Here is a 21,291-nt window from a genome sequence, read left to right as displayed (position 1 = left end):
CAGGGCCTTGGTGAAAACGTAATCCTCGTGTTCTTCAAGGTGGACCAAATGCTTTTTAACTTGTTTGATCAATTCCAACATCTCGGTTCAAAGCGTTTGAAAACCGCAGTTTTCAAAATCAAGACTCAAAAAGAAAAAGGAAATGTAGAGAAACCCTAAGGTCAAACAAAAGCAACCCTATATAAGAGCTGCCAACCCACAAAAACTAATATCCAATCCCCTCTCTCTCAAAAAAAGAAAAAGAAAAAGTAAAGATGAAGAGACAAGTAGTGATAATGGTTTTGGTCTTAGTGGCAATCCTAGTTGTCTCGTCGTTGGATGTGAAGAGGGTGGAAGGCGCAAGGCCGGTCCGAGCCGAGAACGAGATAAGGTTCGTGTTTCAGAGCCTGCAAAGGGGTCCGGTCGATCCCCCGGGCAACGGCTGCCCGCACATTCCCCGTGGCAGCGGCAGATGCCATGGCTGAGCCGCCGTGGCCGCCCCACCTACTACCTTCATCGTCACTTTGTTTTCTTCACATTCTTTGGTTCTTTATATACACATATGCAGATACATATACATATACATAGTATGTATTTATATATATGTTGGTTACGTTTTATTCATGAAATTGTATAGGATGAATATGGCATCTGCAAGAGGTTTCTTTGTATCCTGTTTATTTATCTCCATCAACGAAGATTTATTTATTATTTTTCAATGGTTGAAAGGATTACGATTTTTGTTTCTTTCAATGGGAAAAGAGCTCGTGAGCATTACAGGGTGTGACGAAACTTTTTTTTTTTTTTTGTGACGACTTGTTCAAAAAATAAAATAAAAATACAAAGCATTGACCTTGAACAAGAAAAAGAGGTCAATTTGGTACGAGAAATTTCATTTCTACTTTTCAAATGGCTTAATCAACCGAATTGTTTATTTTATTTGGCTCACCAACCATAACTGTAATAAAAGCACAAGAATCTCAACCACACCAACCACACGACGCGTTTACGCATGCATGCATACATGCACGTGGTACGGATATATATATATACGCACATACATATATACATGCATATAGGCACGTGGGTAATTCATTTGACCTTGGGGGACACCTTCGGAGGACATTGTCTGAAGGCCAGAGACAAGTCTAAATAAAACATGTTGCAGTTTAGATTTCGATATAACTTGGATTACAGAACCGAATGTGAAAATATTTTCATTTTCACCCAGAAAAACTATCCGTTGGTCCAAAAAATAAAAATGAAAATAACAGTAATAATAAATCACTATTTTTTTTTCTCCTTTCAAAGTACTCTGCCGTATCCATACACTCATTGACCATCTGCAGAAGCTTTTGCCCTCTCATGTATCTTCCAAGACGAAGTTGTCGTTCAGATCTCCTCTGTTTCTTATTCGATAGATAAAAACTGTATCGGATATACGCCACGAGAAATACGATGATTCATCCGCCTGCTTCTGAAATTTAACATGCAATTCTCGGCGAAGCCTGACGTCGTTCCTCCCTTGAAATGCTGCCAGATAACGATTCTGAGAAGCAGGAACACAAGATCTTTACAAGCTATAAGGACAAGTTTCTTGAAGTAGTTGATGTAATAAAGCAGAACATGTCGCTTTTAAAAAGAATAGTGTTGATGTAACGCACAAAAAATTAGCTCAAGCATATACGTAGATAAAAATTTTACGGGATAATCCTGGATACATGATCCAAGGCTGAAACAATTTAAGACGAAAACTTGAACCAAACATGAAAAGCTGTGTACCTGAGTGTGTTCTGATTGTTTTATGTTTTGTAGCCAAGCATCAAATGGCGGTAGTAACGCCCACGGATGATTCTATGCCACCAATATTTGAACGAGCTCCGATAACTCAGTTTAATCTTCTCTTGGACAAGCCTGTCATGAAGAACTCTCACTTGTCTGAGGTTTTCAAAAAGAACATTTCAAGAGTAGACAGATACTCGACCGCCCGGCAAAGGAAAAAAAAAGTTTCCTCACCATCTCACAAGACACCTCTGAATGCCTTTGGATATAGGACGGAAAAAGGACGGATCTCTCTGAGCATACAATATCCCGACCTGGAAACAAAAGCAAGAAACATGTAGGCCATTGAACTTCTCTCATCAAGTTGCTGTTAACATTAGAAGCAAGTATCATTCATGGCGAGAATTTGGAATCCACTTTTGAGTTCTCTTAACAGATTTGTAATCGAGATATATGCGAAGAATGGTAATCAGAGAATGTAAATTCAAGATCTGTGGTTTACCTCCACCAATGCCATTGCAGAAGGATCTTCAAAGATCTCAAGACTATAGTCTGCAAGATAATTTACCTATAGAATCATCAATGTAAAAATGTTATAAAAAACCAAGAAAAAATTCCAGGATCACATATTTTGTACTGTTAACTGTAAAGATTTATAATGGAGTAGAATGAATATTGGTCTCATTTCTCTAAAGGAATACGAGGGTTTTAGAAGAGTGATCAAACGGGGTACCCCAAAGTCGGTATTGACAAGAGCTTGGACAAAATCCACCAGTTGAATTTTAGCCCATTCCAAGCATAAAGTAGAATCCTCAGTACGTGGGGGATGCCTCCACGGAGCACCAAAGCGTAATTTTTCTTCAGGAATTCTTCCTTTCCGCGCGTCAGCATCATATTTTTGAAGCAGCAATAAGGCTTTGTCCATGGCAGGATTAACCACATCAACCTACACAAGAAAAAAGGCGCAGACACAGATATTAAAAAAAATCAAAGGGCAGTTCAACTGTATCAAATATAATAAGAGTAACTGCAATGCTAATCAGCGACAGCTTGCTTACTTGTAAATATGCTAAGTATGCGTCCACAATATCTTCGAATGTGCCCGCCTTCTCCCCCATCAAACTAATGAAACACAAAGGCATAGAATGCTGTTACATTTTAACTGTGAAATGCTTCAAATTGTTCTGTTCATATTACTGGATTGAATGTAAGGAGGAACTTCTTTTGCCATTCCTTTCAGTTCTTGAGGATGATGAAGCCAAAAAAGGCCAAAAGAGACAGAATGGAATCGGCAGAATGGAAGAAAGAGAGAATAAACAGGAACATATAACTTTACCTTTGGTAATCATTACTTTGCTTGAGGGCATAAAGCTCAAATAGATGCCGAGCATTGGCCCCAAGAACATCAGCAATCACAGTCCACTGCAATTTAGAAGTTTCGAACTATATGTTAGAACTCTCCACAAATTATATGTACCAACCACTTAAGCCATATCCCATCTTGTTTAACAGGTTCACAAGATCATTCAACCTTTCAGTTTGTTTTATTAGTTGGTTTCACTAAAATAAATGGACATTAGTGACCTACATCACTTTCTCACCTCCAAAGCACTGAAGTAATCGGGAACCATGTGCAATTTGGCTTCTTGAGGGGTCCATCCAAATGTCTACAAACCAAACAAGCCAAAACCCAAAAGCGAGATACAGAATTAAAATACTAGAAATACTTAAAAGTATCAAACAAGGTAGCATGGCCTCTTGGATCAGAAGAGACTACATTCGAATAAAGCATGAGTTGAGAATGATCAGCTCTATATTCTCTATTGCTATATGTGAGAGTAAATACACAAAGATGGCATAGTTTAGTAAGAGACTGATGTCTAGCTTCTACCTCTCGAGAGATGAAAATGTCTGGAAACCCGAAGTCAACAAAGGCTTGATATGAATAGTAGCTGTTATATAACACATGTCAGTTGATTCTAAAGTCAGTATAGATAGTAAATTTTCCAAAACGAAGGACATAAAATGACGTTCAGGTTCAGAAAGAACTAAATTGGCATCTCAGAAATTTAAATGCAAAGGCATGCTACAAAGTGATGTACAAGATAAACCCATTCCAGATACAGTGTTCTGGAAAAAAAGTAAACTTTAGCAGAAAAACACATAAATAATTAGCGGCAAGTGATACATTCGAAACAAAAAGTGAAAACCAGAGCAGGACCAACCTATCTGAAGTCACGAATACGATGGGAAGACAGCGCTCATTCACACCTAGAGAAATTATTCTCCATACAAGGCTGTCATGATACATTGGCGCAGAGATTGTTGAATCATCTGTCCGAATACCATTCTTTAGGACTTCGATGTTGTTTATAATCAGCTTAGGCTGCCAAAAAAGACAACCATAACTAGACCTAAGCCAACAACACATACTATAGAGAAACATAACCACAGTCGAAAATCATTTCCACATATGAAATTCGACATCTCCTACTGATAGGGTAAAAGCCTCTGGGTCATCTGGCTATATTTATACTTATCTCTTCCATTACCTGGAAGTAACCAATCTCCGCAGCTTGTGACAACAATTCGAGCAGCAACAACGGCCAGTCAGTGCATGAATTTGCTAACGTTCTGGAAAATCCACTGGTTTGATTCATATGGGCGATGGAATTGGCTTTCCAACCATGATGCACCCCAATCACCTCCTTGGCCAATCTCAAGGCTACAACGGCCTCCCGGTAATATGAAGCCTCTTCCACGGACAAGCTCTTGTCTTTCCCTTTCAACTCGAGCAACCCATCAATCTCAGCGGCATTTTGTCGAACAGAAAGCGCATAAACCGCCCGTTCCCATAGAACGGAGATGGAGGCCTTATTGGGAACGGCAGAGTTCAATCCCTGGAGTATGCGGCGAAGTGAGGCATTAAGACCGTGCCATTTGTTAAGGGTAGTGAAAATCTGGTGCGAGCTTATGGTCCCGAGCTTGATAGCCTTATGGCTCATAGATTCGAGACAACTCTCGAGCTGGGTTTTGCAATCGGACAACAATGGCGGGTCACAGTTAGTCCAAGACGCCCATGGAAATGACTGGTGGTGATCGGGATGGTGGTCCTTCACCGACTGTGCGAAATCGACATAGCCTGCGAGATGAGGCCCTTTGTTCCATTCTCCTATAAGACCTGAAAAAACGAGATCGTAGCTCATTAAATCTGAAATCTTTGAGAATTCGGGGATTGGAAAATGGGAAATTAGGGTTTATGAGTGGGTTACGATTAAGGATCAGAGTGGTTTTGCCGACGCCGCGAGGACCATGGAGAATGAGCGGCTGAGAAACACGGTGACGTTGGACATGGTTGTTGAGGACGGTCTCGAGCAGCGGCCTTGGAATTACCTTCCAAGCTTTGTTCACCATTGTTATCTTCTTCTTCTTCTTCTTCAGGTGACAGATTGGGGTTTAAGGGTTCACCTGAATTTTTGGGGACAACGTCGGATCCGAGGGTTTAAGGATCCGACCCACTCAACGATCTTACATCCAGCAATTGGATCACTGACATTTTTTTTATATGGGAAAATGGTGAGCAACTTATTTTAATTCCACAAAAATAACATGATGTTTTTTTATAAAAAATTATAATTTTTTTAAAATTTCTTAGGGTCGGACTAATTTTGAATAAAATTATGTATTTTTTTAAAATAGTAATAAACTGTGATTTATAGATAAAATAGAAAATAAAAAATAATTATTACTTTTTTGTCATTTTCTTATAATTTCGTACCAATTAAATAATCCAATTATAATAATTCATATATCAGAGTTACACTTTATTCTAAGATAAATCTCAATAAGTTATATATTTAATCTTTTTAGTAGTTCACAAGTTGGACTTACCATATACATAATAATTTTGTACACAAATTTGATAATGTCGTGGAATATAGAGAAATATATTCTTTTTTTTTTCAATCATCCACATAAAAAGTAGACCCTATGTATTCTATCTAGTTATAATATGTATATATATATATATATATAATATTTTTGAATTTTTTTAATATATATAGTATTAAATCAATTTAACAAAATAATTTTGATATTTAAATCTAATACAAACATGATTAGTTTTGGGATTGTAGATTTAGATCGGGAATATATATATATATCGATTTAAGATATACATATTGAATCTTTACAAGATTTTATTATTGATAAGATGTTGATTTGTTGCATCGTTGATTATAGGTATGCCTACAAAATCTAACTCATATTTGCACATTTTAATTTAAGGATCCAATTAAACCGATTTTGACTTTGGTACTGTTATGGAAAATAAATATATTCTCACAACATGTCTTAGTAGTCCATCGTGGCACGCTGGGAGATTTTTCTTACAAATTTCACAAGGAAATTTGGTATATATTTTTGTTGCGCAGACACATGTAAGCCGTGTGAAATTCATTGAAATTGAGGGGATAAGACAAAATAAATAAGAAAAGGAAAAAAAACTACACGTCTAAATTAAATTCATCTATACAAAAATCAAAGAATAACACAATTCATTGATTTATCTATTTATTTAAAATTATACAAATTCAACAAACTCATGGGTTTGCTTTGTGTGTGTGTATATATATATATATATGATGGCGTGACAATTTTCCATCATATAATATAAAAGTAGTATATTTTCTGTTCAAGAAAAGAAAAAAAAAAGAACCAAAGAATGTTTTTTTGGGGGGCTGGGGCTTAACCGTGGCATTGGCCTGAACCTTGGGGGATGTTGGTGCAACCATTTGGACCGGAGGGCGTGGTCTGACCCCTTTGGAGCATTTGCAGGACGAACCCGCCGAGCCGAATCTCGTCGGCGGCTCGCAACAGCCTCGAACCTTCAACTCGGCCGGGACTCAACGAAACAACAACAAGAGCCACTAAGAGGATTCCCAATAACACTTTCTTCATCATATTGTATGGTGAGTTTTTTTTTTTTGATGGGACGGTCGCATTTAATTTGGCCGAGGGACTTATATTTATAGGGATGAGAGTGGCGGGGTGATTTCATTGTTTATGACTTATTGGGTCTTCATGTGGATTTTTCTCGAGCTTTGACCTATTTTTTTCTCTAATGAATTGGGCTCTTCAACATTTGAATTGATCAAACAAGTTAACACGAACCGGAATCACCAGTAGAAACCGGAGTATGATCCCGGTTAACTTCGGTTCGGTTCCTGGACTGAAGATTGAGCATAAACAAATGTGAAAAGGGAATGCAGATTATAAGTCGTGTGTTTCAATATTGACGTGCAACGAAATTCAACGTTTAGCGTTTACTGGAAATTCAATTTTTGTGGAGTCTGATTTGGTCAAAGGCTTAGTTACGGGCATACGTAAGTGCAGTGCAGCTACCCATACACACGGTCATTGGGAGATACGGACCGGAGAATATACGGGACAAAAAACACAATATCCGGGGATTAAAATGATTTGGACCGCCACTTATATATATATATATATATTATAGTCACATAAGAAATTTCATGGAATTAACATGGTTTATGGATTTTTAAATCCGTTTTTTTTAAAAGTTTACAGAAAAACAGAATTATGGTTAGAGATTTTAGAATCCAAAAACAAAAAAAAATTACGATTTAAGTTTTTATAAAATTATTTTTTATAAAAACTTAAAAACATCAAAGAAATAAATCAAAAACTAAAAACTATTAAAAATAAAATTTATTGCAATTAATATGCTATTGATATACAGTGTTGATAGTGGCGTGGATTTAATTATCAAAATGCTAATAATATACCGAGGGCACTAATTCCAGGTTCCACGTGTCAAGAGCAAAAAGCTTTCAGAACTGAAACCTAATTGCCGTAATAAAATAAATAATATATTACACGTTAATGCTTTGAATTACGGTGCCAAATAAAACATGATTACCTCTGCTTTTTAACACGCACACGTGTATATATATTAGTGTATGTGTCGGCTGAATAGTATTAACATGCCTCAGTGGATACTTTTATTATTCACTGATACTGCATTTAATTTAATTTAATTTAATTTAATTTAATCTAATCACATCACGATGATGGAGCATTTCTACATTCTAGGGTGAAAATCGCAGGTAAGAAAACCAAGGGGGAAAACAGGGGAGAAGGTAGATAACTAGAAAGGCGTCGCCGAGAAGCCATCACCAACAGAAACCGTCGTCTTCTACGCATACGTATATATATATACACGTGCGCATTCGTATCTATCTCTCACTGTGATCAGACACGTGTATATATATTAGTGTATGTGTCGGCTGAATAGTATTAACATGCCTCAGTGGATACTTTTATTATTCACTGATACTGCATTTAATTTAATTTAATTTAATTTAATTTAATTTAATTTAATTTAATTTAATTTAATTTAATTTAATCTAATCACATCACGATGATGGAGCATTTCTACATTCTAGGGTGAAAATCGCAGGTAAGAAAACCAAGGGGGAAAACAGGGGAGAAGGTAGATAACTAGAAAGGCGTCGCCGAGAAGCCATCACCAACAGAAACCGTCGTCTTCTACGCATACGTATATATATATACACGTGCGCATTCGTATCTATCTCTCACTGTGATCAGTGGGAGAGAGAGAGAGAGAGGCGGCTGAAATGGCGCCCCCGCCGAAGCCGTGGAAGGCGGAGTATGCAAAATCCGCGAGGTCTTCCTGCAAGACATGCCGTTCCCCCATTAACAAGGAGAAGCTCCGTCTGGGCAAGATGGTTCAAGCAACCCAATTCGACGGCTTCATGCCCGTATAACCCTCTCTCTCTCTCTCTCTCGCTTGCACTCTCACTCGGAATTTTGGACTTCACCCTGCGGTGCTTTTGCTTGTTTGCTTGGATTCTAATTCGTGGGTCTTCTTTTATTTTGCTTCTAGATGCTGTTTTGTCGATTTCAGACCGCAAAGTTACTTGCTTTCTGGGATTTTGCCCTTCAAAATTGGCAATGGGGGTTCTCTTTGCATTTTTGCCCTCATCCTTTCTTCTGTCTTCTCATGTTTTTGGACTTCTTCATGGAACTGTAGAGATTATGATTGTTTTTCTACTTGTGCGTCACTGAGCAGTTTTCTTCTTCTTCTTCTGGGCGGTGCTCTCTTCTAAGGGTGTTTTTGTCAGTCATTTTCATGAAAATTTAGCGTTTTGAACTAAATCTTAGTCGCTTTGACTTTGGACACAACTTGATGAATGCAAAAGGCTCATGCTTTTTGCAATGACACATGTGAAATACTTTCCTTCTTTCTTTCTTTTTTTGTTTAGAGTGTCAAGCTTGGTTGTTTGATGTGCCTGAAACAGCGCAAGATATTTTGTGGTCAGACATTGTCGATTTTCTGAAGCTTGTTTTGACGCGATTATGTTTTTTTTGTTGTTAAAGATTTCTATCATGTTTTCCACTGTTAGCTATCATGATCATAATAAGCTTGGTCTCTCTGCAAATGTATGATGCCCCTACTTCCCTGTTATTTTCTGGCGTGTCCATGAACTTCTATTTTCTCTGCATTTTACATAGCACACTTGTAGTTCTTCGTCTCTGGGTTGCTTGGCCTTGGCTTCCCCAGGTAAAATTTATTTGTTTACCTTTGCAAGAGATGGCATATTGGAACTGACCCATCTTCTGCTCTCCTCTTTTTCTCATACAGATGTGGCACCATGCTGATTGCATACTGAAGAAAGCAAAGCAGATAAAATCGTATGTAAAAACCAAGGCCAAGGCCAACGCCGTGGAAATTTCAATGTATGTGGTGTGCTCTCCTATTAACATTTTCTTGGTTCTTGTTTTGTTCTAGAGTTGATGATGTTGAAGGCATAGAATCACTCCGGTGGGAAGATCAGCAAAAAATAAGAAAATACGTAGAGGAGGCTGAACCGGGGAGTAGCAAGAATGACGGTGGCACCGAGAAATTGGAATATGGGATCGAAGTTTCCAAGACTTCACGTGCCAATTGCAGAAAATGCAGTCAAAAGATCATGAAAGGAGAGGTAGTTATTTTCTGTGCCATTGTAGAGATCAGGAATATCAATTATCCATCGACACTGACTGAATATTGTCAGTTAAAAAAACTCACTGATAATAGTAAAGAGATATTAACTGTGTCTTGCTAGATGAGATTATCGAGATACTATTTTCAGGTGCGTATATACTCCAAGCCTGAAGGTGTGGGTAACAAGCAAGTGATGTGGCACCATGCAAAATGTTTCCTTGAAATGTCCCCCTCTATTGAACTGGAAAATTTGCCCGGGTGGAGTAGCATACCTGACTCGGACCATAACGTTCTTCTTCCTCTGGTGAAGAAAGTTCCTTCAACAGACAAAACTGGTACGGATCTATGGTGTGGTTGACTGATGCTTAGGACAAAATAGCGGGTTGGGATAACAGGGTAGGTTTTAGATTGTTTGGTTTAGTTATGCTGCTTATGCATCTTATCGTGCTTGCATGACCATGTACTAGTTATCACTGAGGACGAATATTGGGTTGTCAATGCATGCATACTCCAAAGGTCATCATAATCCGTTGTGTTGTCGTAGGAGCTTGATCTGAGGTTATATAACTTGTATCGTGTTCTTGTTAACATATTTAGGAATAAAATCTGGGACCGAGGTGGTTGAAGTGCATCATACAACTTCAAAACCAGGGGCAAAGCGGAGAAAGGATTTGGATAATGAAAAGAAGTCAAAACTAGCTAAGACTAGCTTTGATGTGCCTACAAGTGGTGCTTTACAGGCTTGTAGCACAGAAAAGGAAATGGAGGCTCAAACAAGAGAGTTGTGGGATCTGAAGGATGATCTTAAAAAATATGTGACAACAGCTGAGCTGCGAGAAATGCTTGAAGAAAATGAACAGAGTACGAAAGGATCAGAACTTGATCTGCGTGACCAATGGTAATTACCTTACATAATCCTGTCTATAACTGTTTAAGCTGTCTAAAATTAATTTGGGTTGCTGAATCATTATATGAATTTCTTTCAGTTCTGATTCCTGTTCATGTAACATGGAGCTGCATGAAATGCTTTTTACCTCTTTTCCGCATTAATAATTTTTTGGTCCAACTCCATAAACATTTTTAAGAGGTTATTTTGAATTACCGAATCTGACACATATACTCCCCCTTGTCCTCCCTCTTTGCAGTGCCGATGGCATGATGTTTGGTCCACTTGATAAATGCCCTATTTGCTCCAGTCATATCTCTTATTCTGGAGGTATTTACCGGTGCCATGGTTACATTTCGGAATGGAGCAAATGTTCTTATTCCACTTCTGAACCATTACGTATCAAAGGGAAGTGGAAAATTCCGGAAGAATTGGAGAATCAATTCGTTGTGAAGGTAACAGTGGTTCTGTAGAGGTGATATAATTTGGGTATGAGTTATAGGTGGTAAAGGTCTCTCTGACAGAATCTTTTTTGTTATTTTTTTCCTTGCAGTGGTATAATTCACAAAAGACCGTGAAGCCTAAGCGTATCCTGCGCCTTGCATCATCATCTAATGGAGGGGCTCCGGGTCAAGTTTCTAAGGATGCATCTGACTCTCCAAGTGGTGAAAAACTGGGAAATCTAAGAGTTTCAATTGCCGGATCCTCTAAGGAATGCGTATGTGGATATCCATCCTTCGTATAGCCTTCCAAATCAGATTCACACTTATCACTTAATAGAGCCCTTTTTTCAGGAATCATGGAAGAAGAAAATTGAGGAAGCAGGGGGAGAGGTTCATGCTAAAGCTAAAAAAGGTACAGACAAATTTTGAAAGGTTTTAGATTATTTTGAACTTGTTTACAGCCTTCATGTCAGTCTCACAAAATTGCAGGTACAAATTGTTTGGTTGTTTGTGGGCAGCTGGACATGCAAAATGCTGAAATGAGAAAAGCAAGGTAGAGCACTGCTTTTAGTATATGTAGTGCACTGGTACTCTTTGGCTCAATGTGTTCTTTCCCTGTCATTTTGAACTTGGATTTGATATATTTGTGGCAGGAGGATGAAAATACCCATCGTGAGAGAGGATTATCTGGTGGATTGTTTCAAAAAGCAGAGGAAGCTTCCATTTCAATTGTACAAATTTGAGGACACTGGTGAGAGCATGGTCACTGTTAAAGTAAAGGGTCGAAGTGCTGTGCACGAAGCATCTGGCCTCCAAGAGTATTGTCATATTCTTGAAGATGGCAATAGCATCTATAACACGACTCTTAGCATGTCTGATCTTTCAACTGGTATTAATAGGTAAGTCTTGCCCTGCCAGTGTATATTGTAGCTTTACAGACATGACTTTACCTCGCTGCATTGTAACACCGACTCTATTGCTCTGTGAAGCTACTATATACTTCAGATTATCCAAGAAGACAGAGGTTCAGATTGTTACGTTTTCCGTAAATGGGGTCGAGTCGGGAATGAAAAGATTGGAGGTAACAAACTGGATGAGATGTCGAAGTCTGATGCAATTCATGAATTTAAACGTCTGTTCCTCGAAAAGACTGGAAACACATGGGAAGAATGGGAACAGAAAAAGGATTTCCGGAAGCATCCTGGCAGATTTTTCCCACTGGACATTGTGATTCTCTAATCATTCTTTTAACTTGGATGTTTGGTTAACCTTTTATTTTTGCTGCACCGATATAATTTTGTATCTGATTTCAGGATTATGGAGTAAACAAGCAAGTAGTGAAAGCCCCAACCGCTGACATTAGTAGCAACCTTGCTCCTCCATTAATAGAATTAATGAAGATGCTTTTTGATGTGGAAACATATCGGTTAGAACCTAATTTCCCTCTTTTTGATTCTTATATGTTTGTTTCTCTGCCATAAAACTGTCTAACACATTAGGAGCATATGATTTTGGCAGAGCGGCTATGATGGAGTTCGAGATAAATATGTCAGAGATGCCACTTGGAAAACTTAGCAAACATGACATACAAAAGGGTAAATCCATATATAGTTTTAATCTTGACCTGTTGATAATGCAATCTGCGTTATATTAATTATGTCTTTTTGTTTTATTTTTCTATACAGGTTTTGAGGCATTGACTGAGATACAGAAACTACTGACTGACAGTGACCACCAGCCTTCTATCAAAGAAAGCTTACTTGTTGATGCTAGTAATAGATTTTTCACTATGATCCCTTCTATTCATCCTCATATTATTCGAGATGAACACGACTTCAAGTCAAAGGTACTTGTCTTCAGACGCCAGCTATAGCATTTGTTTCTCCTAACACAAATGAGTAATGCTGTATCTGTTTGTGTCATAGGTGAAAATGCTAGAGGCTCTGCAAGATATCGAAATAGCTTCGAGATTAGTTGGTTTTGATGCTGATAACACCGAATCCCTTGATGATAAATATAAGAAATTGCGTTGTGAAATCTTGTCACTTCCTCCTGATAGTGAGGATTATCGATTAATCGAGAAATACCTTCACACAACTCATGCCCCGACACATACTGTGAGTTCAGAGTGCATTTTCCCCCTTCTTGTATTTTGGTTTTCCATTCTACAAGTATGTCTATATATTGTTTCGTGCTATCTACATGTGTTTCTTCTCCTAACCCTTTTGCTGGGATGTTACATGATTTTTCGTTGGTGTATTTACTTGTTCTAAGTTTTAACTAAACACAAATTCTTCTTACATTTTGGGTTTATCAGGAGTGGTCTCTTGAACTGGAGGAAGTATTTGCCCTGGAAAGAGAAGGAGAGTTTGATAAATTTGCTCCTTACAGGGAAAAGCTTGGCAATAAGATGCTCCTCTGGCATGGTATGTCAGTTGCAAGTATCTATTAATGGTCAAGATTGGAAGCACGTTCATTACAACTCAATTGTTGTTTTCCCGGGGTTTTCTATATTTGTGTCAGTTTACTGCTTTACCTGAGCTAAAAAACTGTCTTCAGGATCTCGGTTGACGAACTTTGTTGGAATTCTGAGCCAGGGACTGAGAATTGCGCCACCAGAAGCTCCTGCTACTGGCTACATGGTCTGTTCTCTCCTCCCTAACTGTACTTGTGTGGTGCTTAGTTATTAGGTTCTCTAACCATAACAGAATGAGCAAAATCGGTTTGTCTTAGTACTTGAAGTTGCAAAATATCTGATCCTTATGTAAGAAAATTTGAAACCTTAAGGTCATTTTACGGTTTTCCAACTAGTAAATGAACTCCTTGTGTTTCCAAAGCTTCATGCTTTTTTTAGTTACTTTACAAAATAGTTCCTCATGGACAGCCAAAAAAAAAATTGGTGCTCGTTGCCTCATTCTAGTTTTCTTTTCGAAAAATCTCAACTTACCTTTGCCTTCTGGCATTGCAGTTTGGGAAGGGGGTATATTTTGCCGACCTTGTCAGTAAAAGTGCTCAGTATTGCTACACTAGTAAGGAAAACCCGGTGGGCTTAATGCTTCTAAGTGAAGTTGCTTTGGGAGAAGTATATGAGCTCACAAAGGCAAAGGTGAGTCCATATTTAGCCGACATCATGCTTACGTTATCAATGCATCTTCTTGGGCATATACGGTTTGGTAACTTTGGTTGTTGTTTGATGGCTACCATCCTATGTAGTATATGGATAAACCTCCACGAGGGAAACACTCAACAAAGGGGCTTGGCAAGAAAGTACCACATGAACAAGATTTTGTCAAGTGGAGAGATGATGTGACTGTTCCTTGTGGGAAACCTGTTGCATCGAAGGTCAAGGCTTCTGAACTTATGTACAACGAGTACATTGTCTATAACACGGCCCAAGTACGTTCCCTTCTTCCCTCGTCCTCCCTTTTACAGTGCATACAGTTCTGCAATTCATGGACACAACTTCCATACTTTGAGTAGTTATGGTTCTGTCTCTGACAAAGATAGCTCTCTTGGTTATAGGTCAAGTTGCAGTTCTTGTTGAAGGTCAGGTTTCATCACAAGAGAGGAACTAGAAGCTAACGCAAAGTCAGGCGTGACATCTGTGAATCTCTTTTTTTGGGGATATAAACAGTTTCGTAGTTCGTTTTTCATCTCGGGTTTTTGGTCTGCGTCCATCTCGGGTTCTGTTTTGGTTTCGAAACGATGATAAATACCGGAAATGGGCAGACAAAACATTTGAACAAACATCGTTGCTTGTCCCACGAACTTGTGTTCTGTCTCATGCTTGACCCTTGTTCAGGTTTTGACGTTCCTCCTGAAATGATAAAACCATGTAAATATCTGTCGTGCGGATATGTTTTGTGGATACGTTGGTTGTATCAGAGGTTATTGATCTCTTCCATTACAGACTGTACATATACCGAGTTACCATGCGAGAAGCTTATCAAGCTTTAATGGTAAACTCTCAAAGGAAGATTCAAGAAGATGAAAATTGGAAAAGAAACATTGTTCTCTCTCTCTCTCAAGAATTGATCAAATGCTCATGTATCAATGGTTCATATAGCCCATTACAGGGGATTGAAGATCATTAGCATCTAGAGATGAAAACATGGAAGCATAGCTCTGAGACTCATGCGAGCCGCCAAAGAATGAATCTTGAAGGTTATGTTCTTCACCCTCCATGAACACCGTCGAGCCTCCGTACACAGCCGCCGCCGCCGCCGCAAGATCCATGTGACTCGGGCTGAGCCGTGACTCGGGTTCCGTAGAATTCCTCCCCACGATCCTTCTAGAAGCTTCTTCGCTTAAAAATGCCAGTTGCGCCTGAAGACTGACAACCTATTCCACAGAAAAAAAGTTTGTATAACATATACTGTTAAAGGGAATTTTTATGAAACCTAACCCTAGAACTATGACGTGGAATGCAAGATTTCACCTGTTGCTGGAGGGCGAAGATGTGAGATACGCAGCCGTAGATGGGATCGTGAAGGCGAGCCTGAGCCTCGTAAGAGATGGTTACAGCGGCTTCAGACCGGTCTTTGAGCGGAATATGAGACAGAAGCTTCGAGACATTGCTCGCTCCGAACACTTTGTGTATGGCTGCGAAATGAGAGGCCCCTTCTTCATGGCAGAAGTAAGGCGCGAACACGCACCCCTTCACGCATTTCCTCCTCAAGAACTTGCATGCTCCGCATGGAGATCCTAAACCTGTCATCTCTGTTCTCTGATTTTTCAGCTTTTGATCTTATTTATGAGCTTTTTCTTTTTGGGGTTTGTGTTTTTTTTCTCTCAAGAATTGATGAAAGTTTATTCTTCTCCTTACAAATGAACGAGTGAAAGAGGAATGCAGAAGGAGAAGGCTTTTTTATAGACGTTGAGGAAGAAGGTGGGTTCATATGATTAATCAATTTTTAATCACATTTTGGTGACAGTAATGGCCTACAGTGTTACAACTTTTGTATTTCTTTTTTCAATAACATGATGTAATTGTGAAAAAAAAAATACATTTTCATTCAAATGTTATATATAATATATCGCCTTGTAGAAATCCGTGCCTTTATAATAAGGGATTAAAGAGATTCAGATGAGATTTCATTGGACACAAGGGACAAAACAGTGAGTTAACATGAAACCAAACCCAAGTAGCATTTGTTTGATCATGTTTTATGATTGGTTATCACTTACAAAAAAAAAAGGTATACACTTTCAAGGTTTTAGAACAAAAAACTTTTTTTTTCCTGAAAAAAAAAAGATGACAATCCAAAGCCAATAGAATGTTTGCAGATTTGAAATGGTTCTATTGGATGGAAATGGTCTGAAACCATACAGGGATCTTTTTTTCTTTAAGCTGATATCTTTTGATTGGTCATTGTTAATTTATATGGGCTTGGTATAATATATTATTGATGAAGTTATAAGACAAAGTTGCAAACCAATTTATACAAATTAAATTAGTTCATGTGTCCTATTGCATACATGCACATTCATATGTATGTATGTATGTATGTATGTATGTATGTATGTATGTATGTATGTATGTATGTATGTATGTATGTATGTATGTATGTATGTATGTATGTATGTATGTATGTATGAAAAGGTTGATATTAGCCTATGATTATTTTTTTTGGGTTGAAAGAATGTTCCTATCAATAAATTTATCAACTTTTTTGGGGGTACTTTGAGTTTCAATAAACTTTACAGAGTAGAAAAACAGAAGCCCATGATCATCCAACCCACATAATAATCATGATTTAGTCTTAATTTATTCTTAATTAGCGGACAATTCTTAGTGGGTTTATAACTTAATGTTGGTTTAGTGCATATTCAGTATCAAGATCCTTAACTAATAATATTATCTTAGTTCAGATATCTTGTGACATCAGAAGGTAGAAATACAATGACTTTTGAAATATATACATTTTAAAATCCAAATTTTAAATTCTAATCGTTTTTATATATTTTAATATTTAATATTTAAAAATTTCCCGTTTTGAAACCTTAATTTTGATCAGGACACATTTTAATACAAATTGCAATAACACATGTCTCATTGTAGTGTTTTGCAAATTACATTTACATATATGATCCAACCAGGATCTACCCATAAAACTTCAATCATTTTAAATTTCTAATATCGGGTGATACAAAAATCCACCCTTTGATCAATCAAAATGGTTTTTGGAATCGTTAGACGAGGAGGCACCACATGATTCACCATGGTCATGTTTATGATCATGACCATGATGATGATGGTCATGGCCGTTATCTTCTTCTCCACTGTCGTCCTCGTCAAAAGGCTTATCCTTGTGGAAGATGCAACACTTCTTGGAGCTCTTCTTCTGCATGAACTCGTTGTCTATTGTCCCTTCCTTCCATGTAACCTTCTTCTTCTTTCGGTTAAGTCTAAGCACCAATGGCAGTTGTGATGATTTGGCATTCGGGTTTTCTAAGATGACAGTGGCTGCGGCTGAAGATGAAGGCCTCGTCGCCATGCTCATGGCTCCAGACTGGATTTTTATTTGACACCTGCAATTATGGGAGACAAATTGGTCATTTTGTCGACATTTTTTTTTCTTGTTTATCCTTAAAACCGGCAAGCAATGAGTTAAAGCACGAGCAATTGCAAAGGTTAATGGCAAAAAGCAGCATGCTAAGACCAAGAATGGAACAACCAATCACTGAAACAAACCGACAGAGAGCAATGAAACAGCACAAACAGCATTAGTCAACTGAGAATGGCAGAAACTCTGAAATATATGACGAAAAGCGGGAGGAGAATCAGAGATCGGATGGAGGAGTGCCCTCGAATCGAATCTCGCATTCAGTCTCTTCCGTGTTTTGTAGACAGGGAGTTTCATCTTTCCATTCACACAATGTGGCTGACAAAAAAAAAGGAATTTGGGAGGAAAAGTAATGCAGACATGAACTTTGGTTCACTTCATGTTCTTGCCCGTTCTTCTCCCTTAAGAGATCTCTGATTGAGTAAAATCCCCATAGATTCATCAGATTAAACCACCCATGATCATGAATGAAACACATCAATGAGTACTGTTAACCCAACTACTCGCTGATACATGGAAAATACAGAAACAAACGAAGTCCCTGAACACAAACTCTCAAGCTTTGTTTCCAGCCATCAAATACATTCCACAGATATCGAGAAACCATATTATCTCATCCGGCTAAATCTCATTATCCCATGCAACTTTATTGTCAAGATTCAACCGATATACGCATAAAACCATCATCGACGCCTAGAATTTACCGACGATCAAGTCAGATTGGAGCAGCTCCAATGGCCGAAAACTAGAGAAACCCTGACCAAATCAAGACACACCATGTAAAACAAAAGGAGACAGAGAGAAACAAACCTTATAATCGTGATCTCGCCGCCTCGTACTCGGTCGCCGAAATCGTTTCAGCAGCCGTAGAGAGGGGGAGAAGAAGAAGAATCAGATTCGTGCTTGAGAAGAATTTCGATATTTGTTTTTTCTTTAAAAAAAAAAAAAAAGAGAAAGACTCCACCAGAGAGTGCATTTTACTCGAATGACCCATTGGGTCGCATTGGGTCGCAGTAACTTCTCGGGTACACTGCTAAAAAAATAATTTTTTTTTTCAATTTTATACCATTATTTCGTTCCAGTGAGAAATATCATTTTTTTTATTTTTTACTGACTTTTATTACGATTATTATATAACTAATATACGACTAAAAAAATATATTTATGATCGTATAAGAAGTGAAGGTATAAAAAAAAATATAGTTATTTTTTAAATTTGAAACATGTATTTTTTGTCGCCTCATTCAGAATCAATTGCAACTGTATTTAGAATTAATTATGATGTCGCAATTACAATACCTTTTTTAATGGATAAATTATGCGGTTTTATTAAGGATAATATGGTTTTTTCGAAAGAAATTTAATGTGTTATATTTTTTTGGTGGTGTAGGCGACCCAAGTCCGTCATGAGTAAAATGCCCAGAGAAAGAGGCTCGGCTTGACCAAAACCAGACACGGACCGAACGGGTCTTTTGGTCGGTTATTGCCGTTTTTATTTCCGGTTTTCGATTAGGACAAAAAAAAGAGAATAAATTCGCTAATTACATGTTACCGGATACCGTATACCGTATACATACGTAGATATATATATGTGCCGAGTGGTATTGGGACAAATCCAAGTAGTATTCTTACACAGAATCTGGGCTTACAATAGAGTAAAAACAAAGCTTTGAACAAATTGGAAAAATCTTCACAACCTCCTCGGAGAGATTCATTAAAGCTAAGCAAGCAAATGCAATCATCAAACAACACACATTCACACACACACACACTCTCTATAAAAACAAAACAAAAGAGGAAAAGAGGCAATGACAACACAACAAAAGGCAATATGTCTTTCATTCATTCATTCTACCGCTTGGCAGATGCCTTGGGTTGAAATATTTGCACCAGTGACCACAAAATGTCCATCCTATGCATTACCTTGCTGTTTTGCCCCTGCAAAATCCATCATTCAGTCTCCACCACATTACCAATACATACACACACACACACACACACACACACACTCTCATAACTAAAACCGGATATCGAAATTTGGGAATGAGCATTCGGGTTTTTGCTCTGCGGTTGGGAAGTTGATCCCCTTACCTCAACTACAAAGCAGATCCATGTTTTCTCGCCTTGTGCCTCTGTGACGCCTCTTAAGATGGTGAGGTCCAAGCTCTTGATCACGTTGGCTATCTCTAGAAAATGACTACATTCTTCACATAACATCTGTTCACCACCCGAAAATACACTCTCAAGCCGAGAATTTTTATACAGTGTATACACTGTATGTATAGCTTTTGGATCTAAGGACTCTCTCATAAACCACGACAACAAAACACATACATACCTCGATAAGCATCAGTCCTTGTTTGTTCAGGTTCTCCACTACGATTGAGCACACTTGAAGATGCCCTCCAACCTCCACTGCCCAGCTTGAACCTTGTTCTGCATTATTTGATCCTGTAATGCCATTTTCCTTGTGCTGCATCTAAATGTCCAAAAGGTACAAAGGTAAACATGAGAATCCACACGCTGCACGTTTTTATTTCCTACTGAAATTTTTTATGTCCTAGAGTCATTTTCGCTTCCTAGAAAGCAATTCAAGTATTGACACAAAATCTGATTGATCAACCGTGCTCTGTAACCCAGTAAGTCACTTCATTAACAAGGCTATCTAACATTCATATTCCAGAAAAGACAAGATAAATAACCAATCGTAGAGAAGCCCGACTTTTACCTTCGATTTAGCACATTTATTGAGCTTGTCAGCATGTTTAGTGACATTCTGAAGAAAGAGCATATGCTTGATCGTGCGTTCCAGCAAAGAATCAATGCTGCACTGTAAAATATAACAAATTTGTTACAAAATATCACAAAAAACATAAAACTCGTACAAATAAAACTACAAAGCCACGGGCAACTTCATAGCTTAGGAGCATAAGATTTACCTTAGAGCCATTCGGCACAAGTTCCCTAAGCTCCTTAATACGATCTTGAATGAGTTGCCTGTCCCTTGGACGAGGCCGAGAACTTTCACCAGGTTTAGCCCTCTTTTTACTTTTCTTGGGCATCTCCATTGAAGTCTGAAACTGCTCACTAGAGGAACTGGGACAGTTAGAAGAGAAGCCAATAGAAGAAAATGCCCCACAAATATCAGATGGATTCTGTTGAGTACTTCTTTCTGCAAGAGCCAGTTGATTAATCACACTCCCAACCGAACTAACAATATCATGTTTTGCATGGCCTGAAGGTTCTGCCCTTTCAACATTCGTAAGAACAGACTGCATTGTTCTACTCGATGGTATTTCACATCTGATGTTACTGTCATTATGACACACATTGGCAACGACAGCATCTAGCAGATTCTCAGCACTGGAGTCAAATGTCAGCTGGCTATGGTTCAAATCATCTGGCAGCCTTGCAGTGGCTCCAGGTTCAGACTCCACATGCTCTTCACACTTGGTGTTTCTTTTACTGAAAGCAGGCCCTAATGCCTCTAGCAGCTCGCTGCCAGCAAAAGAAGACACAGACACACTCAGAGCATCAAATTGACTCGACTCACTCTGGCTCTCTGACATGTGATCTGAATCATTTACATATTTTTTCCCTCGGACT

General features: G+C 38.3%; 6 protein-coding genes across 8 annotated transcripts in view; 2 read left to right on the top strand and 4 right to left on the bottom strand.

Moving 5' to 3' along the window:
* The first annotated feature begins 228 nt into the window (after positions 1-228).
* Positions 229-631, top strand: LOC104800884. The gene has a single exon (XM_010523868.1). It carries the CDS (start codon positions 255-257, stop codon positions 462-464), a length of 210 nt encoding a protein of 69 aa, XP_010522170.1. The 5' UTR covers positions 229-254; the 3' UTR covers positions 465-631.
* A 497-nt stretch (positions 632-1,128) lies between these two features.
* Positions 1,129-5,310, bottom strand: LOC104800883. 3 transcript variants are annotated; one of them, XM_010523866.1, is made up of 12 exons: positions 5,034-5,310; positions 4,314-4,942; positions 3,987-4,147; positions 3,653-3,713; positions 3,363-3,428; positions 3,098-3,183; positions 2,820-2,883; positions 2,495-2,707; positions 2,264-2,329; positions 1,996-2,075; positions 1,762-1,893; positions 1,129-1,550 (listed from the first exon to the last, which is right to left on the bottom strand). In XM_010523866.1, the coding sequence occupies exons 1-11, from the start codon at positions 5,173-5,175 to the stop codon at positions 1,782-1,784; spliced, it is 1,680 nt and encodes a 559-aa protein (XP_010522168.1). In that variant the 5' UTR covers positions 5,176-5,310; the 3' UTR covers positions 1,129-1,550; positions 1,762-1,781. The 3 variants fall into 3 exon arrangements, with proteins under 3 accessions (XP_010522168.1, XP_010522167.1, XP_010522169.1); XM_010523865.1 differs by having other exon boundaries at positions 1,129-1,528; XM_010523867.1 differs by having other exon boundaries at positions 1,129-1,512.
* Positions 5,311-8,247: 2,937 nt separating this feature from the next.
* LOC104800882 (poly [ADP-ribose] polymerase 1) lies at positions 8,248-15,026 on the top strand. Its single transcript, XM_010523864.2, has 20 exons — positions 8,248-8,564; positions 9,449-9,498; positions 9,596-9,788; positions 9,939-10,125; positions 10,388-10,688; positions 10,936-11,131; positions 11,230-11,394; positions 11,471-11,531; positions 11,609-11,672; positions 11,773-12,018; positions 12,109-12,346; positions 12,433-12,545; positions 12,638-12,714; positions 12,805-12,965; positions 13,045-13,236; positions 13,437-13,545; positions 13,679-13,761; positions 14,088-14,225; positions 14,333-14,515; positions 14,642-15,026. The coding sequence occupies exons 1-20, from the start codon at positions 8,421-8,423 to the stop codon at positions 14,699-14,701; spliced, it is 2,961 nt and encodes a 986-aa protein (XP_010522166.1). The 5' UTR covers positions 8,248-8,420; the 3' UTR covers positions 14,702-15,026.
* Positions 15,027-15,150: 124 nt separating this feature from the next.
* Positions 15,151-16,085, bottom strand: LOC104800881 (LOB domain-containing protein 29). Its single transcript, XM_010523862.2, has 2 exons — positions 15,558-16,085; positions 15,151-15,460 (listed from the first exon to the last, which is right to left on the bottom strand). Exons 1-2 carry the CDS (start codon positions 15,834-15,836, stop codon positions 15,170-15,172), a joined length of 570 nt encoding a protein of 189 aa, XP_010522164.1. The 5' UTR covers positions 15,837-16,085; the 3' UTR covers positions 15,151-15,169.
* A 1,063-nt stretch (positions 16,086-17,148) lies between these two features.
* LOC104800880 (type 1 phosphatases regulator YPI2) lies at positions 17,149-18,620 on the bottom strand. The gene is made up of 2 exons (XM_010523861.2): positions 18,496-18,620; positions 17,149-17,650 (listed from the first exon to the last, which is right to left on the bottom strand). Exon 2 carries the CDS (start codon positions 17,620-17,622, stop codon positions 17,287-17,289), a length of 336 nt encoding a protein of 111 aa, XP_010522163.1. The 5' UTR covers positions 17,623-17,650; positions 18,496-18,620; the 3' UTR covers positions 17,149-17,286.
* A 647-nt stretch (positions 18,621-19,267) lies between these two features.
* LOC104800877 (transcription factor bHLH155-like) overlaps positions 19,268-21,291 on the bottom strand; it is a 6,011-nt gene continuing 3,987 nt past the window's right edge. Inside the window, exons 8-12 of the mRNA XM_010523859.2 lie at positions 20,625-21,286; positions 20,414-20,515; positions 20,024-20,164; positions 19,777-19,902; positions 19,268-19,623 (exon numbers count right to left, since the gene is read on the bottom strand). Of these exons, the coding sequence (XP_010522161.1) occupies positions 19,537-19,623; positions 19,777-19,902; positions 20,024-20,164; positions 20,414-20,515; positions 20,625-21,286 (1,118 nt within the window). The 3' untranslated portion in view covers positions 19,268-19,536. The remainder of the gene's footprint in view (positions 19,624-19,776; positions 19,903-20,023; positions 20,165-20,413; positions 20,516-20,624; positions 21,287-21,291) is intronic.

This window comes from Tarenaya hassleriana, unplaced genomic scaffold (genome assembly GCF_000463585.1).
Source record: "Tarenaya hassleriana unplaced genomic scaffold, ASM46358v1 Cleome7, whole genome shotgun sequence".
Taxonomy (NCBI): Eukaryota; Viridiplantae; Streptophyta; class Magnoliopsida; order Brassicales; family Cleomaceae; genus Tarenaya; species Tarenaya hassleriana.
Note: the sequence above shows the minus strand (reverse complement) of the source record. Positions and strands in the feature narration are given on the sequence as shown.